This window comes from Dermochelys coriacea, chromosome 3 (genome assembly GCF_009764565.3).
Source record: "Dermochelys coriacea isolate rDerCor1 chromosome 3, rDerCor1.pri.v4, whole genome shotgun sequence".
NCBI lineage: Eukaryota > Metazoa > Chordata > Testudines > Dermochelyidae > Dermochelys > Dermochelys coriacea.
In genome coordinates this window covers 117144927-117162927 of record NC_050070.1, presented here as the reverse complement: position 1 = coordinate 117162927, position 18001 = coordinate 117144927, and the positions used below count along the sequence as shown (strand labels likewise).

Sequence of the window (18001 nt, the reverse complement as noted above, 5' to 3'; positions counted from 1 at the left end):
TCCTAGGTAGGATATGGCAATTATTTAGCAGTGCGCACCAACAACACACAATAGTTTAGGACAGGGAGGAGTGGTGAATATCATATACAATTGAAACTGGAGAAGGAATGTAATGGGAAGAATTTAATTTCCCAAATTTGAATTTGGCAAGGACATTAGGCTTAACACCCCCACTCTTTTGAAAAGTGCTACGGGATCTCCAGAGGTGAGGATCTCCAGGCACAACTCAGCTGAATGTTGGCACGGTAATAGTGCTGTGGCCTCCACTATACAGAGGTACAGTTAACTTTGCAGGTGAAATACCACCTAGCATGTCTTCAGCTTCACTGATTGTACTGGCTAGATTTCCTTGGAATTTGTCATGTTCTGTGAGCACTCACGAGTCAGGTTTGTCAGAATAGAAAGCACAGCACTTTAGCTAACTGTATGAGCTTGCAGCACAGACTGAGACTGTGTATGCTTCTGGAAACGTCAAACATAATCATCTAAGACCTACATTAACACAGGTACTCCCATACTAGTAACACACATAGATCTCTTAACAAGAACTTACCAGGCAATTCTGGTTATCTTTGAGAACTGACAAATCATAGCTGTATGTAGTCCACCCAATGTCAGCAATCTCCCAAAGTAACAGGTTGGTTGTGTGCATCTAGTCTGACCTCCTCTTCTCTGTCTAGGTACAGTATTTCTAATTTATTCAGCACTGTGTGGTCTGAGCATTTTGTGTGTCTGCACTATCAGTTTGCAACATCTATGCATTTATTAAATGGTGAAGTACAGTTGGTCAGATGAAAATCAATTATGATTTAGTCATGCAGTAACGCTTTAAACTTCATATTTTGTTCATGTACACTTAGGGCCTTAATTTGATAATAACAATTAGGATTGTCTAAATGATGTTCTAATGGGAATGCTTATGCATGCATAGAAATATGGTTTGGAAACTAGTATCATAATATAAAACTATGGAAATCTTGTTTCACTCAATCCAATTATGTTTATAGAATGACTCAGGCCCTGTTTATAAATGAGGTAGGGCATCATTGCTTATGATCTCTGAAGGTAATTTCAACAGAATTTGCTCAAAATGAGTTACAGATCTATAGATTCCCTGTCTCATTCATTGTACAACTTCTAACCTGTGTACTGAATGAGGCAAGATTCTTGTTGAAATAACATGTGATTAAGTATCTAAGGCTGTATAATAATAAGGGAAGTGTTAAGGTGATGAGTCACCCTTAACTATGGAATTTCTTAAATTTTGTGTGTTTCACTTTGTAAACTTAACATTATTATAATGTTTTAATTGACTATAGAGGTATTTTAAGTGTCTTACACTATTCTGTTTATAGCTGGTAACTGAGGCTCAAGGTAGTTTGGGTGAGGGAGTGTCTCATTTCTTATTTTAATACTGATTCCTCGTTCTTTTCTGTAACCACTGGACTATGCCAGTCAAGTTAATTTAGACCTTTTCCCCCTTCTCATTTTTTGGCTAGGAATAATATTTTCTTCTGATCATAACAAATCCCCTGATTTGAGAAAGCATCCCTACTGAGGAAGGACCCCACTTAAACATGTGCTTAATTTTAGGCAGATGCTTAAGTCTCATGGGAGTCAATGGGGTTTAAGTATGTAACTAAAGTTAACATGTAATTAAGTATGGATAAGGATGGACTTAAGCACTTTCCTGAGCTAGGGCCAAAAGATCATTCAGAGGGAAAAGCTGCAAAATGGTCTCATGCGCACCCCTTCCCGAATTGAACATGGTGCTGTCAGCACTCCCTGGCTCAGTTTCCTGGTCTGTGCTGGAGATGTGGCTTCGCCCTCGAGCCAAGTTACAAACAAACAACCCCTTCCAGGGTAGCAAAAGTCCCCTCAACAAACAAAAAGGTGGTTCTGTCCTTTGGGGCTTCTCTTCAGCCCATCCTCTGGGCCATCTTTGAGAGTCTTTCTGGCTCTGGGTTTCTGGTTGGTTCCTCTGGAGTACTCTTTTCAACCCCTGCTGGCCCTTGCATTCTTCCCTGCCCAGGATACAGAGCACTGGATCCCTGATCGGTTCCCCTTGAGTACCCAGGCTCCTGAAGACCCTGGTCAGGGCCTTCCCTAGCAGCCTGCCCATTCCCCCAACTGCTATCTTAGTCATTTTAGAAGGCCAAGGTGACTATTAAGGTATCACCTGATGTCCTTATCCGCACCCCCTCAGGGTGGGAAGCAGCTAATTAATTATGGCACAGGTGTGACTGGCCCCATCTCCCCTTAAAGGTGCCAGTCACCCTGTGACAAATGATATAGGGGTCTCGGCAGAAATCTATACTGTTTATCTCTTATGCTACAATAAGCACATTTTTCTTAGTCCTGAAAAACTAATGTAATTTTAAAGAAACATAAGACTATCAAAACATATTTAGATTGTAAGTTCTCTGGAATGGGAAGCATCTTTTTGTTCGGTGTTTATACAGAACCTAGCTAGTGCTCCTGGTGCTAGGATAATACAAACAATAAATAATAACCAAGATGTAGATGTGACAGGATGTCAGGTGCCATTGATATGGAGAGCATCAACTCTGTTCCCTATTTTCTTTTATAGTCTCATAAGAAGATAAAATATCTGAAGATCTTTTATGTTCATGGGCTTCCCTTCCCCACAAGTGCAAGCAACACTGGCTTAGTGTGTATTGCAGGACAGGTGGATCCCCCTTTCAGTCTTGCTGCATTTTAGCAGAAGTAATCTCGCTTCCTGTTACAGGCATTATCTGCAAACATCCTACTGACAAACAGGATTTCAGTTTCTGAGTTTAACCTTTCAAAAACAAAACAACCTATTGGAGGAGAATTGTAGTATAGCTTTACTGAGATGTCACACTAGATATTTCTCTAACAATAAAGCTGCAAATAAATTTGGTTATTTCCTCTAATCTCATAAACACTGTAATATTAAAAGAAAATAAGGTACAAGAAGCAATTACAGCAGAAGGGCTCTTTCATAAAAATTTTATAGATGTTATTTGGTTGTGAGAAAACAATCTTAAAAATTGGCTTAAAGGAGTTCATTCTGCTTTCAAGAAAGATATAAGGCATGAGTCTGAATGAAGTTACTGTCACTCCTTTGATTATGGCAAAAATCTAGATCTATGCATTTAAATAATGAAGTTCTGAAATGCAACCCAGTTTAATCACTGAACACATTTCTTTTTCAGGGTGGTCTCCAGTTTGTTCAACTGTGGGTATGATACCCACATTATTGTTTTCCGTAACATAAAAAAAGGGGGGGGGGAGATTTACATAAAGAGCCAATTCTTGCTTTCTGTGACATCACAGTAAATCCAGAGTAACTGCACTGAAGTCAGTGATGTTTCTCTGAGCTTATCCAGTGTAACTGAGAGGCAGAATATATCTCAGTAGTTTTAACTGTACAGATAAGTTGCATAATACAACAATGAAGACAGTATACCCTCCTACCATTTTGTATACTTTTATGTGCTCATTTATTTAAGTAATGGGATTTTATTATAGTGTAATGTCTGATACTCTTATAGTAAAAAAGATACTCTTATTCTTGTATTCTTTGCTCAGGAAGTTGAAAGAAAACCAAAATTTTGGAAAGAGACAGCAAGCAAGAAGAGGAGTTTTTCTAAGAACAAGATGTGGTGTTTCTTAAGGGGAAATTCAGCAAGTAGTCACCACCCTCTTCCTTTTTCTACCCTCTGTGCTACAACTGACATGATATAACAGACACAGTAGCAAGGCCAATGGATTTTTTTTCAAAGAAAAAACAAATGTTAAGAGCTCCGCCCTCTTACACTGAAACCTGAAGAAGAGAAAAATGTAAGGAAAAATATCTGTGGTTATGCTTGGCCAGGGGCAAAGAGATTTTGGGACCTAGTAGAAGTAACCCAGGGAATAGCCTCCCAAATGCATACACCCCAAAGCTCCACAGAGAATCCTTGCCATGTAATTCTGCAGACCTCAGATCATCCCTGGATGTCCTGGCTCCAGCTTTCTGGTCTTACTGTCTGTCATACTATAGACAAGTCTACACTACAGCGCTGCATCGGCGCAGCTGCTGTAGCACATCTGGTGAAGATGAGCTGTGCCGATGGGAGAGCACTCTCCCATTGGTATAATTACTGCACCTCTGCCAGGGCTATGTTGGCAGGAGAGCGTCTCCAACTGACATTGCACTGATGTGGACAGTGCTTAGGTCGCTGGAACTTAAGTCGCTTGAGGTGTGTGTGTCTTTTTCACACCCCTGAGTGACGTAAGTTACATCGACTTAAGTGATAGTGTAGACCAGCCCATGGGTTACCCCACTGAGCAAGGTAGATGCTGCAGATTAGAAGTTTGTGCTGGAAGGGAAGCATTAACATCCTTAGTTAAATCATGGGAATTCTGTTGGGAGGATGCCATGTAACACTTCTACTCCCTAACTCTGACTCCCTCCAGCCAGCCAAGGCACCCATACCCCAGAGCGCTCTAATGCTGCCAAGTTCTAGTTGCCACAGAGAGGCTCTCAGAGCCTTGGGAAAGGTAAAGAATGTGCTACACTGGCTCTGCTCCTCTCCTCTTCTCACTTTGCAGCCATATAGCACTCCTTTGTTCCCCTCAGTGCCACAGAAGAGAGGTGAGCAGAAATGCCTAATGAAGAAAAAATCCTCTTATCTTTCGCATGAAAAAGCTTTAACCAAAATATAATAAAAATGGAAAGAGGGGAAAAAATAAAGACCCTCAAATAAAGGGGGCATCTGCAATCCCTTACTAACTAATACAGCGTTATTCTACAGTAATGGTTCAAAACCCTGCAGTAATACTATTGGACAAAGGTTAATCTTATGTTTCAAACTCAGGAATGGGAGTCAAGAGACCTACTCTGTATTCCTAGATCCCTCAAATACTTCTAGTAAGGTCATATTATGTAAGTCACTCACAGCTCTCTGTGCTTCAGTTTCCTCAAACAGGAAGGCTTAACTCATTAATATTTGTGAAATGCTGTGAGATCCACATTGAAGGGCCTATACAAATACAAGGTATTTTAAGAATAAGCTGTAGTGTTTTGGATCATTCCTAGAGAATATTTTGGCCTCATTTTTAGCTGGGTCTGAAGCTTGCCTCTAATATCACAGGTGCCATTATACACCTGCAATTACAGATTAGTGCAGAATTGCAGTGCAATTTAGATCCTAGTATTGAACTGGTAAATCAGGCAGTTAGGCATGTAGAAGGATGGCATTGGGGCCCAGGTTGATCGCGCTTGCAATTTTGTCCCCAACTGCGTGCACGATATGAGAGTCTGTGCTTGAAAAATGTAGGGTTGGGTATACACATTTCCCCCCTTAGAAATAGTGTGCATCGGACCAGGCGCTGCGCTCGGACACTGCAAAGCAAACCGCAGGGAGCCGAGAGGAGGAGATTGCAGGAGCGCGTGCGGTGAGGGCCGGCCCCGCCTGCCTCCCCGGGGAGGGCGGGGACAGAGAGAAGGCTGGGGACAAATGACAGCCCAGCCGCTGCCCGGGAAACACTGCAAGGGGGCGGGCTAGCGCGCGCGCGCGCGTGTGTGCTGCTGCTGCTGCTGGGGGGGGGGCTCTCTGAGCAGGGAAATCCTGCATCGCCTGCATACACTTCGCCTCTCCCACGGTCACGCAGCGCGCCCCCGGAGCGATGCACTGCGTGTAGCGGCTGGGAGGGACGCAAAAGGCCTCCCCCCCCTCCCTCACACACACACCTGCTTCCCCAGGGCCAGGACGGCGAGAAGCCCGCAGGGAAGGGGGAAGGAGGGAGGCTCCGGCCGCACGGTGTGACCGCAGAAGGGCAGGGGAGGAGGGAGCGAGGAGGTGGCCGCTGCTCGGGGCAGCCGCGTGTGTGTGTGTGTGTGTGTGTGTACGGACGGGGCGTGTGTGGGATTGTTGCACGCGGTAACCAGGCAGCCAGGGGCGTCCCGTCAGGCCGGCAAACGCAGCCCGCGCCTCGGCGAGGAGGCAGGATCCCGCGGAGAGCCCAGGGGCCGGGGCAGCGGGAGGGCGGCCGCGGAGGAGCGGCGCGGCGCGGGAGAGAGGTACGGGGCTGGCCGGGGAAGCAGGCGGCGTTCCGAGCTTGCCCTCCCGAGGGTGGGCGCAGGTTGGGTCGCCGCGTCCTGTGTGAAGATGGCTCGGTTTCTGCCGTGTCATTTCCGTGGGGGGGGGGGGCAGCCCTCCTTCTGCCTCAGGGCCATGCGGGAACCAGGGACAGCGGTCTTTGGGGTATTGATGTTGTTAACAAGAATAACGTACTTGAGTCCGAATAGGAAAATACGGGATTGTAATCAAACCCTGGGAGGCAGAGCACCCCACCACAGAAACTATTCTTCGGCCTGAACCAAAACCCAGTGAAATCAGTGACTTTCCATGGACTTCAGTGGATTTTATAGATCAGACCCTTACCCAAGGGAGCCGTGTGTGTGTGTTGTGTGGGAGAAATGTGCACCAAAGGCTAGGGAACTGAACACACACATGTTAATCGCATCCATTCCTGACATACACTACAGAGCAATATATATTTCACCTAGAAACAAGTGACTCGTCCGGTTATCGCTGTATGTATTTGCCCAGCTTGGGCTGTTCCGAATGGTGATGCATTAAGGGCAAGAATACTGCAACAAAAAGGCCAACAAATATGCACTGGGATGTGCGCGTCTGTGTCCGTGTCTGTGTGAGTGTGTGTAAAAACTTTGAAGGGTACCAGATCTGAAATATTAGCAGTCAAGGCTGTTTCTAGGATTTTGACATTGAGGCGTGATGGTTTCTCCTCTAGTGATACTAGTGGTTACAGTATTAATAGTGCGAGGGGTGCTTGTTTGAACTATTCTCAGAGTCTGCTGTTATGGCCCAGATTGTGAGAGCAGATATTCATGAGTTATCCATTTGATGTCAGTGAGACTACTCCTGTGATTAACTGCAGAGCAATGTCAGTAAGGGGCTCATAATCTGTTCCTGTGTGATTTGTGGGGAGGTTGTATGTTGTGTCACGGTGCCTACCAGAACCTTGCAAGTGCTGAGGCTGTTGTCCAAAAGAAACCCAGAAAGGATGTATTTTTCTGTTGTAGTATTGATGATAATCAATTATGAGTGCTCTCTGAGAATCATTTTCACAAAGGCTAACATGTGTTTTAATATATAAGAGGTCTATATAACAAAATGTTGCTAAACTATATTTAAATGTTACTTTCATCTATCTGGGTGCTAGGTTGGCTTAATTATGAATAATAGAAATACTTTATTGATTGTTGTACTTAACCTTAAGTGGTAAATTATATGTCACAATGTTTTATGAGTACAATATTGTAATTTTTGGAGATGTTCACTATTTCTGACAGCAACCACCTGTCCATTATTTTGTGGATATTTGAAACACTCTTTAATAAAATGTTTTAAAGAAAAGAATAACTGCTGTCCAAAAATCAAACTGATCATGCCCAAATGTGAAGTTTGAAAGATTGTCTCTGCTTTCCTGGATTTCTTTTCATTTATGATCTTAATTTTTAATATGTTTTCTTCAGACTGACTAAATCAGTGGCAATTCCATTTTATACCATTCGTTATGAAATACAACTGGATGGACATTAATCACTGAAGTGCTCAAAGTTATGTATGATTTATATTTAAATTCAATCTCCTCTTCTTTTTTTAGCATTTGTTTCCATCTATATGGGGTCATATCTTCGAGTCCTTCTTCTCCATTCCAGTCTGTCTTGAAGCAGTTCCTTGGAAACGCCGCAGCTAATGAGATCCTTTTGTATAACATTCATCCATCTAGTTTTTGGTCTTCCAATCCTTCACTCTATTTCCTATATTCTTCTGATCTTCTTTTCGCATGTCCAAACCACCTAAGCCTGGATTCCTTCCGCTTTTTTATAATTGGTGCCACTTTCACACTTCCCTTAGATTGTTTGTTCTGAATATGGTCCATTCTGGTAACTCCAAGCATCCATCTTAACATTTCCATTGTATTTAGGATCTACTCCTGGCTCTTCCTTGGTGCCTAGCATTCAGAGCCATACAAAAGTACAGGCCTAATTACTGTCTTACAGGTCTTGCTTTTCAATTTGATAGGCATTTTCCTATTGCAGATCACTCCACGCACTTCTCTCCATTTAGTCCATGTCTTTCCTGTTCTACATATAAGTTCATTGTTGAGTACACCATTATCCTGTCAAACCTAGGTACTTGAATTTCTGTACCTCTGGGTTGTGATTGGCTCCCCCAGACTTAGTCTCATTGTCTTTCTGAAATACATCATCAAATCTGTAGATTATATACTCTGTTTTGTGTCACTGATTTCCATGCCATTTCTTTCAAATAGATACCTCCATCTCTCTAAATCTTCTACCACTCCCCCTTTGCTCTCCCCCACGAGCACTGCATCTTCTGCAGAAAGCATGCACCTGAGAGCTACTCTCGCTGCATGTTTTCGGTAAATCAGGCACCAACGTGAACAGAAAGGGGTATGATGCTGAGCCTTGAGGTACTCCAACTCTTACAAGAAATTGCTGGGTTTCTCTACGTGGCCTCCTAACAGTGGTAACAGCACTTTTGTACATGTTGTGGATGACTCTAATATAGCCTTCAAGTATCTGTTTCATTCTAAGACACTACCAGATGATTTCTCTCACAACGTGGTCATCAGCTGTCTGAAGATAGATGAATGCTACGTCTAAGATTTTCCCCTTTTGCTTGTGGAAAAATATAGGGAAATCTTAATGCAGCAATAACATCTATTGTTGACTTGCCTGGAATGAATCCAAACTGATTGTCACTGAGCTTTTGCTTTTCTTCATAGTCTCTTATCAATAACTTTCTCTGAAATCTTCATCCTGTGGCTCATAAGTTTAATGCCAAGGTAGTTACACTTCTTGTATGTCTCTTTTTCTCTCAGAGCACATCAGTACCAGTATTTTTCTCAGGCATTAGCTGTCTTCTCAATCCTCATGATGGAATTAAACAGTTGTGTCAATATGTTCACACCTATTTGACCCAGGCACTTCCATATTCCTGCTGCTAAGCCATTGGGGCTGAGAGCTTTCTTATTTTTGCTTGTTGGTTCTGCAGCTTCTTCTAGGACTGGTGCCAGCAGATCGTGGTTTGGTTTCATCGTGCAGCATGGTTCTCTTGGAGTCTCCTCATTCATAAACATTTCAAAGTAATTTCTCCCCTCTTCCTTAATCTGGTTCTCATTGATCAATGTATTTGCACTTTCAATGTAATTATTTTGATCTCACCGATGTCTTTAGTTTTCTTGTAGGTCTTTGCCAGTCTATATATTTCCTTCTCACCCTCCTTTGTTTCAAGACAGTCATATAAGCCTTCCATGGCGTTATCCATAGTGGCTGCCACCTCTTTTGACGTTTTTATACCGCTGAAAATCTGGCTGTTGGAGCTTTGCTTGCCAAAGTTAAAAATGTTTATTCTTTTTCTCCACAACGTCTCAAACTTACTCATTCCACCATCAGATGTGATGGGGGGGGGGAGGAAGGCTCTTGCTTTTGTTTCATCAAGCAGACTCTTTGCACATTTTGGAATTTTGCTTGCAGTATGCTTCCGTCATTGATTTGTATTTTCTCTTAACTCTTCTAAATAGATCTCCAACATGTTCATTTTAAACCCCTTGTTAACTTCATTAAGCTTCCAGTGCTTTGTTTTCTTTATTGCTTTGGACCATTTTCTTCATATATTCACTATATACCCATAGTCAAGAACTAGCATTCTATATTGAGTTGCGCTGCTTTCCCCTGGGATGATCTTACAGTTTTTTGATGTTCTTCAGATCAGATTACTCCCTGATAAACCATCTATTACCTCCTACTACTATTCTGATCCAGTGTTCTTCCTTCTTTAGTGAAGAATGTATTGACTACTAAATTATATGTCTGCGTGTACTGTAAGATAGTTTCTCCTTCCTTGTTTCTATGTTCAGACCCATGGCTGCCATGCTACCTTTTTGAAGCATTTACTGTAGCTCTCCATGTAGACATTAAGATTTATCAGTGGAGTCACTCTTTCATTCTTTATCATTTTTTGTACAACAGTGTCCATTTCCCCCCCAGAAATTCTCTTTTTCTTGTTCCTCCCATCCTACTTGGGGTTATGCACATACAACATTTAGGGGGATGTTTTCAAGAGCTAACATAATGAAAATTATCCTGTGACTTATCCTATCCACAACCACTGCACATTCCCGCATCACTTTGTCTAAAGCTCCATTTCTCTTATTCAGCATTCCATAGTATAATGGCTAATAGCCTTCCCCAGTACCTCTTTCTTTGCTCCCTTCCATTTGGTCTCTTGAATGCAGGCAATCCATACTTTCCTTTTCATCACCAGCTCTGCACATTTTCCAGTTAATAAATTAATTGTTTTAATAAAAGGTAGTTGTGCTTCAGACAGTTACAATTTAAATAGACTGTACTCAAGAGTTTTCATAATCATGAATATACATCAGGATGGGGTATTTATTTTAGTTTATTAAAATTTGAGCTTGACTCATTAAGGGATACTTCACTAGGACCAGCTCCCCTTCTAGCAGAAATTGCTACAGCCCATTAACTTCAGTGGAGTTATGCTGAGTTACATTAGCATTGGCACCTAGTGTCAAAGAAAACCCCAACTATGAATGTTCTTTCTTTTGAACAGGAAAGGGAGTCTTTATCACCATAGGCCATGTGCCCCTTTTTGCTTGGAAGTCTCAGGACCGATCAAGAATTTTAGTGTTTTTCTGTCTGACTAGAACAGTTAAGGGTTAAAGTTGCGGAAAGGTAAGTCTACATTTCCCGCTGGAGGGAAAATTTCCAGCTTGAGTAGACATACCCATGCTACCTCTGATTGAGCTAGTGTGCTAAAAATAAAAGAGTAACCATGGCGCAAGCTGTGGGAGGGGCTAGCTGCCTGAGTACATACCCATCCGAGAAGGTAGGCACCTTAATGTTACTATATTTTTCCTGGCTTCACAGAAAATATAAAAAGCAAATACACATTTAGATCTCCTTCCTACAAATGTTTATACAGGTGCTTTACTTGAAACAATGCACTGAAATTAGTGGGACTGTTCACACACTTAAAGTTAAGCACATCCCTATATGCTTGCAGGACTAGAGTCTCACTGACCATTCTACAGTCTGCAGAGTAAGATACAGGGCATTTGCATGATGAATATGCCATATTCTAAAATGTCAAACATCCAGCTTACGTTAAATATGACCCCTCACCCCAAATCCCCCATATGTTCAATTTATAAGCCCTCAACATTATGTTTTAAAGTGCAAAAGCATGCAGAAATATAACTGCCAGAACAAGAAGCATCTGAAGCTCCAGAGTGGATACTTCACTTGCTTTTTCAGGGAAAAAAACCTGACCATTTTCCAATATTAATTCTTTCAGTTTTGGAGTGGAGACATTTACAATAGCCTAGAACTCAGTGTCCTGTTTGAATGTCTCTATATAATGTCCTTTTTGAAAGGTCAGCATTTCCATCTTCCTTCAGCTTCTTTTTCCGAAAGCAATCCCTGATGTAGAAAAAAGGAAGTACAAAGTGACAGGGATGGGAGTTGGGAACAGCAGTATCTAAACACTATCCAGAGCCAAACTGACGTTTTTTCCATGATCTTATGTGGTGTATGTTTAAGACCCAGTAGATTTTGGGAGAGCAGCAGCGCACATAAGCTTGTTGTATTGTACAATGCATTAGCAAACAAGTACAGATTTGCAATTTAAATGTGGTCCAATAGCGATTTCTTTCTTTTATTCACAAGATTAAAAACCAAATGGTATCTCTGCTTGAAATACTGTTATCCTATTGCTTTTCAGGTTTAAATTTTCTCCTTGAAACAGACTTAGTGCAGCGTAGTTGCTACAGCTGTAGTTGAGCACTTTGGGCTATATAAGAGCATATCTGGCTGCTTTATTAAACTTTCTTCCCGAGGGAGCATAATTTAAGATTTTGGCACGGGACTGGAGGCCAGGAACTCCTGGGTTGTAATCTCAACTGTATCCTTGTCAACACACAAAACTAGCACCAGTTTAACCAAAACCAGTTTTTAAATCATTTTAATAAAGTCCTGTGTGGACATTTTAAATCTGTTTGCACCAGGCTTATATCTTGTTAGCTTAAGTCAGCTATTGACTGTTGTTTACAAATTCTGATGACCAGTGGCCAGATCCAGTGACCAGTAGCTGAGCACTACGAACATTGTGATACACAGCGCATGATTAGTAATATCAAAATAATAATAAAAATGATACTTTCTTTTTTTATTTAAGTGTTCATCCTGTCATTTGCATATTTCTGCTATTCCCTTCCTCTTTCTACTATAGTGTAACATAACTATGAATTTGTATTCTGTTGGGTTAGTAACCCTCTACCAAATGGATTTATTATTACTAACAATAATGGTAATTCACAGTGCACTACATACTATAAATACTATAAAGATACTTTTGTATGCTCTTATGGATGTAAGCATTTTTATCTTCCAATATAAACATAATAATAACAAAAGGTACTTTTTACTTCTATGGTTCCTCTTATCTAAGGCCCTGAAAGCATTTTTACAAAGATGAATGAATTAAGCCATCTACCAACATTTTTTAAAAATTAATTGAGGCCTAAGAAGGCAGCAGGATCAATTTATAGGCAGGCCAAAGATTGCTCATTTGAAAGGAGCGGAGTTTTCTTGAATACTCTCCTTAAATAGTGTGTAAATTAGTGTGAAATGGTGCTCATGTAAAAGAGCAAACACTACAGCGTCTCAAAATATAGTTTTTTTGACCAAAACACAGACACGTATTTTGCTGTTTCCCATTTTTCAGCCAGGAAACACCTTTTCTGTCATTAACGAGAGTGTTAGATTGGATACTGAAATTAATGATAGCGTGCAGAAGATTCTGCATGGTTTTTTAAGACTATCACATGTTCATTAGTTATCACATGTTTTATAACTCTAAAGAATAGAAGAATGGGATACCACCAGATCTCCTAGTGCTTGGTCCAGGTCTACCAATAAACGGAAACTTGTTTGTTTTTATTCAGTGGCCTGTTTTTAAGTAAAGCTAACATGTTTCTAAGTGTTGTGAAATAATTTAGGCCTTCTAATGAAAAAGGTAACATGAGAGATTTGGTACTAGTATTCTCTACATGAGATAAGATTTCCCTTTTCTTACATTTGCAGAAAAAGTAACATATTCTACAGAGTTTAAAACCAGTGCCATGCAAGAGCTGATTTCTGTTCTTGGGTTGACATGCACAACTGCCATTGACTTTACTGGGGTTTGTGCTTTTATCTGAGGGCAGAAATTGACTATTCATCTTTTATTTTTATTTTAAAATCACACTGGGCCACGCATGTGCCCAGGCAGATGGCAATGATGTTTTTAAATGAGATGAACATTTATTACAATGTTAAGGATACTTGTTCATTTTTATGTCATATCCTTAGTCGCTGTACAGTAGAACCTCAGAGTTATGAACACCAGAGTTACAAACTGATCAGTCAACCACACACTTCATTTGGAACTGGAAGTATGCAATCAGGCAGCAGCAGAGCCAAAACATACCCCAAGGCAAATACACTACAGTACTGTGTTAAACATAAACTACTAAAAAACTAAAGGGAAAGATTAAAATAAAAGATTTGACAAGGTAAGGAAACTGTTTCTGAGCTTGTTTAATTTAAATTAGGATAGTTAAAACAGCATTTTTCTTCTGCATAGTAAAGTTTCAAAGCTCTATTAAATCAATATTCAGTTGTAAACTTTTGAAGAAACAACCATAACATTTTGTTCAAAGTTATGAACAATCTCCATTTGTCAGGTGTTCGTAAGTGTGAGGTTCTACTGTATATCTCTGTGAAAAAGTAAATGCAATTAATAATATGGCATAATAATAATAATAATGTAACAAAAATAAGGCTTTAGCCTGTAGAATGCTAAAACTTAGAGCAGCTTGCCGACTACTGGGTCCTTCAGTCTAAGTTTTATAGAAATGCTTGTATTTAGAGCTAATTTTCTAAAGCATTGCTGTTTTAAGTCATGCAATTGCAAAGACAAGGACTCCAAATAGTTACAAACTTACGCAATGTTTTGAAAATGTATTCCTTCACGTTTTTAATACGTATGGCTGATACACAATGGGAAAACCTACTAGTTTTTTATAATGAAATGTTTTTCTGTAAGTGCTGTAAATATGTTTAGTGTTATGGAATTTTTAATAGTATTTGCAACTCTAAAGAGTAAAACATTGTTAGAACAACAAACAAATCTTATGTCTTGAGATATAAACTGATTGCCTGTGGGAGGTGAGGAAAAAAATATACTCCCCATTACACTAAAAACTATGTGCATTTTGGGTTTTGTTGTTTATCTTCCTTTGAAGCATCAGGTGATAGCCACTACTGGAGACAGGATACTAGACTATAAAGAATATTCCTTTAATCTGTGTTGGTAATGCCTACTATATGTTTCTGTGGTTCTTTCTGGTTGATAGGGTGACTGTGGTGATGCTCTTGTTTCCGTGTCTAATACCGTTTTCTCTCCCCATCTGTTGCAGCTTAATTCCCCCTCTTTACATTAGAATCACTTCCCACTGCTTACAAAGGAGCTTTCAAATTATGATTTAGGGCCATGAATTCTCACTACACAGCACTCACTCTTTATTCTCAGCAAGATAATTTATTAATCACTATAATCCCGTTTATAAAGGTGAACTGGCTCAACCTGTACATTTTATGCAGAGAAAACAGTATGTGTAAGGGAAATCTAAATATATATGCACTGCACCATAGTCTAGATTATTTTACATTGGAATTGGAATTTACTAAGGAGTATCTTCCTCAACTGGTCTAAACCAACATTAACTTCAGTGGTGCTTCACCGATTTATACCAGCTGAGGATCTAGGTCCACATGTTTTGAGTGGGTTAATAAATGATCATCCAGATCCAGTTCATAAAAGCATTTTAAGAAAATAATATTTTTATTGCATCAATGGGGAAAAATAACTTTGTTGTTGACAACAAAACTAAAACTAGTTCTTTGAAAATTAAAAAAAACAGTGTATTCAATTGATGTGGCTATCTTTGGACCACTCATTGAATAAGCTGATAAACTGCACATATAGATACTCAAAGTTAATCATTAAGAGGTCTGAATAATTCTGTGCATCCTTGACTCAGTTTGGTAGACTAGGTTCACTGCAACTGGAGGAGAGAGCTGCAAATTGCAACTATTTTCACCAGCACAATCCATTGTACTTCAAAGGGGATTTAACTTTTTGGGGGAGGGCAAGCACTGTTTCCATTGCCAGACTACCTTGTGGGTTTTGTTAGGGAAGGGTAGCTTTAATTTTTGTAAGGAGCACCAGAATGGGCTCTGCCACAGTGTGTGACCTGAATTGATGCATCCCAGAATTGCTCTGGCCATGCTTCTCTCTGGCCAGAACCATCCACTGATCAACACCGGCATTTGACTATTTGCTGTAAGAGATAATAATACATGTGGTACAGGTGCAGCTGTCAGGGTATTACTTATTTTTGTAGTTGGAGAGTAGACAGTAGGGAGGTGTTTTTAATACTGTGTCAGCTAGTCCTGCACAGGAGCGCCTCTAGCTGCATGCAATTAAAAATGCCTGCACCTTGTCTACATTACTGTTCAAAATGTTAGCAAATCTGTTCCAGCTGAAACCCTGTTTCACACTTCCTTAGTGTTGGCACAGATATAACATACAGATAGTGCTGCAGAGCCTGATTATCCTCTCATGGAAACAGGTGCAATCAGAAACAATGCCACTGAAGTCAATGGACTCACACTGATGTAAAACTGTTAGGATTAAGAGGAGAATTAGGCCTGCAGATTCATACACTCTTTGGTATGAGATTTTGAGCACAGCACTGTGAATAGGAACAATGGGCTGGATCCTGACTCTCTGCTCTGTCTACTTTGTACTGCTCTGGCAGTGCAAAGAGGACCAAGAACTGCCTAAAATGGCGGACAGGGATTCCCTGGACATAAGGGTATAGGGAGTATTTCAAGGGCAGAAGGGGACATGATGAGGATGGAGCTGGAGTATGATGTGCTTTTACAATCCTCAGATGGTGATGCAGACCCTACAGGAACATTCTAGACTGCCTAATGTAGAACAGTCTAACGGCTGCTCTCTGTTAGGGCAGTGGGCATTTTGGCTCCAGGATCGGGGAGTACAAAAAAGTGTACTACAGCTACTTTTCCCACTCACTCCCAGGCCCTGTGTCAAGTGCAGTTCACCTGTGTCGGGGGGGAGGGAGGGCGGGCGCTGGCCCTGTGTATGCACTATGAATAAAACAAGGTAGAAAAGAATGTTCTAGGTCTGTATCCACTCATTTCTCTTCCACTGAGGAACTAACCCCCCTGGAAGTCCAATTTTTTCTTGCTGTTCAGAAGTCAGGATATCGTTTTACGGTAGCATTTTGGAGGCCCAAGGTGCTGCTTTAACAGGGCAGTTTTACACTGATGTAACTCCATTGATTTCAGTAGAGTTACACTAGCATAAAACTTGAGTAACAGTGGTGAATTAAGGACCTGTAATGTTAATTGCACTTTAAATGTTATGCCAAGTGACCAAAAAAGCAACTTTACTGTACATTACTACTGTGATTAAAAAATTATAATAGGCAAAGTGAGACATTTCAGATTATGGACAGTAACCTAGTAGAACTAGGGATTAACATTTTATCCTGATCAAAAAGTTATTACCTGTTCTTTTTTAATGCAATGAAATATAGTGATAGTTTTAAACTATTTCAGTTTTACCAGGGACTTAATATTTCTTCCTTTCGATGCAATATTATTTTAATATTTGATGTACTGTAGTCTTCTGAAACAGCATACTCAACCCTGTCATAAAAAGTATCAATGTCTGGCATGTTTTCAGTTGACTTTAATCATTTGTTTGTGTACTTTCAGTTGAAGGAGTGCTTGCCAACCAGGCTTTCAGCGTTAATTGTGTCTCTGGCTTGAGCCATACAATATACGCCATGCATGCCACTCTTTATGTGTTAGAATAGCTAATAAGATTATGGTTCTTAGTTTTACAGGAACTGGTGCAGGTTTCTCTAAAGCCCACATCTTTCTTTTTTCAGGCTTCTGAGATCTCATGAAGGAAGGACAGCGCTGTAGCACAATCATTGCAAGCGAGTATTGTGCTTTCATTGGGGGAAAGGCTGCTGTGACTCATCATAGGCATGCTGTGCTCAAGCTAAGTGATGTTTTCTAAAAGGAAGTAGTCCAAACTCTCCATCCTGTTGAGGTCTGCGGCTTGGTGTGGAGATTCTGTCACTGAAAGCATTCTTGCTGCAAAGAGACCATGGCCTCCTCCAGGCTAGTGGGGAGATCACCCAGACATATTGCTGATGTTATGCAAAGGCTTCAAGGTAAGTGACTGATTCTGAATGATTATATCGGTCATCTGTTCATATAGATAACAAATGCAATACTCTTTGAAGCCAGGAAAGCATTTTAAAATTGTTTATACATTTCAAAAACCTACTGTTCTAAAGTAATCTATAGGAAAATGTTTGCTTATGATGTGTTTGCAGATTTCTGGTTATGTTTCCTCTAATATTACATTATTAATGATGTTTAAAAGCATATGCCGTTATGCTGGGCAGTAGATTGGCAGTCCAGACATCAGGGTTCTATTCCTGGCTTTGCCCCTGACCTGCTCTGTGACCTTGGGCAAAGTCAGTTCACCTGTCTGTACCTCAGTTTCCCCATATGTAAAATGTTGATAAAGACACTTACTTTCCTTTTCTGCTTTGAGCATTACAGATGAAAAGTGCTCAATTAATATAATATTTTAAAAATGTTTGCTATTACAATAAGGCCTAGAGGCCCCAAACAAGATTAGAGCCTCATTGTGCTGGGTATTGTTACAGACACACAGTAATAGTCTCTACCCTGAAGAACTTACAGTATAGAGGCTAAGTGTTGTTGATGTCCAAGTTGATA

At 40.5% G+C, this 18001-nt stretch overlaps 1 protein-coding gene across 1 annotated transcript in view; it reads left to right on the top strand.

Moving 5' to 3' along the window:
* Positions 1-5835: 5835 nt before the first annotated feature.
* SYNE1 (spectrin repeat containing nuclear envelope protein 1) overlaps positions 5836-18001 on the top strand; it is a 507598-nt gene continuing 495432 nt past the window's right edge. The window contains 2 exon segments of the mRNA XM_043511213.1: positions 5836-6052; positions 17134-17424. Of these exon segments, the coding sequence (XP_043367148.1) occupies positions 17358-17424 (67 nt within the window). The 5' untranslated portion in view covers positions 5836-6052; positions 17134-17357.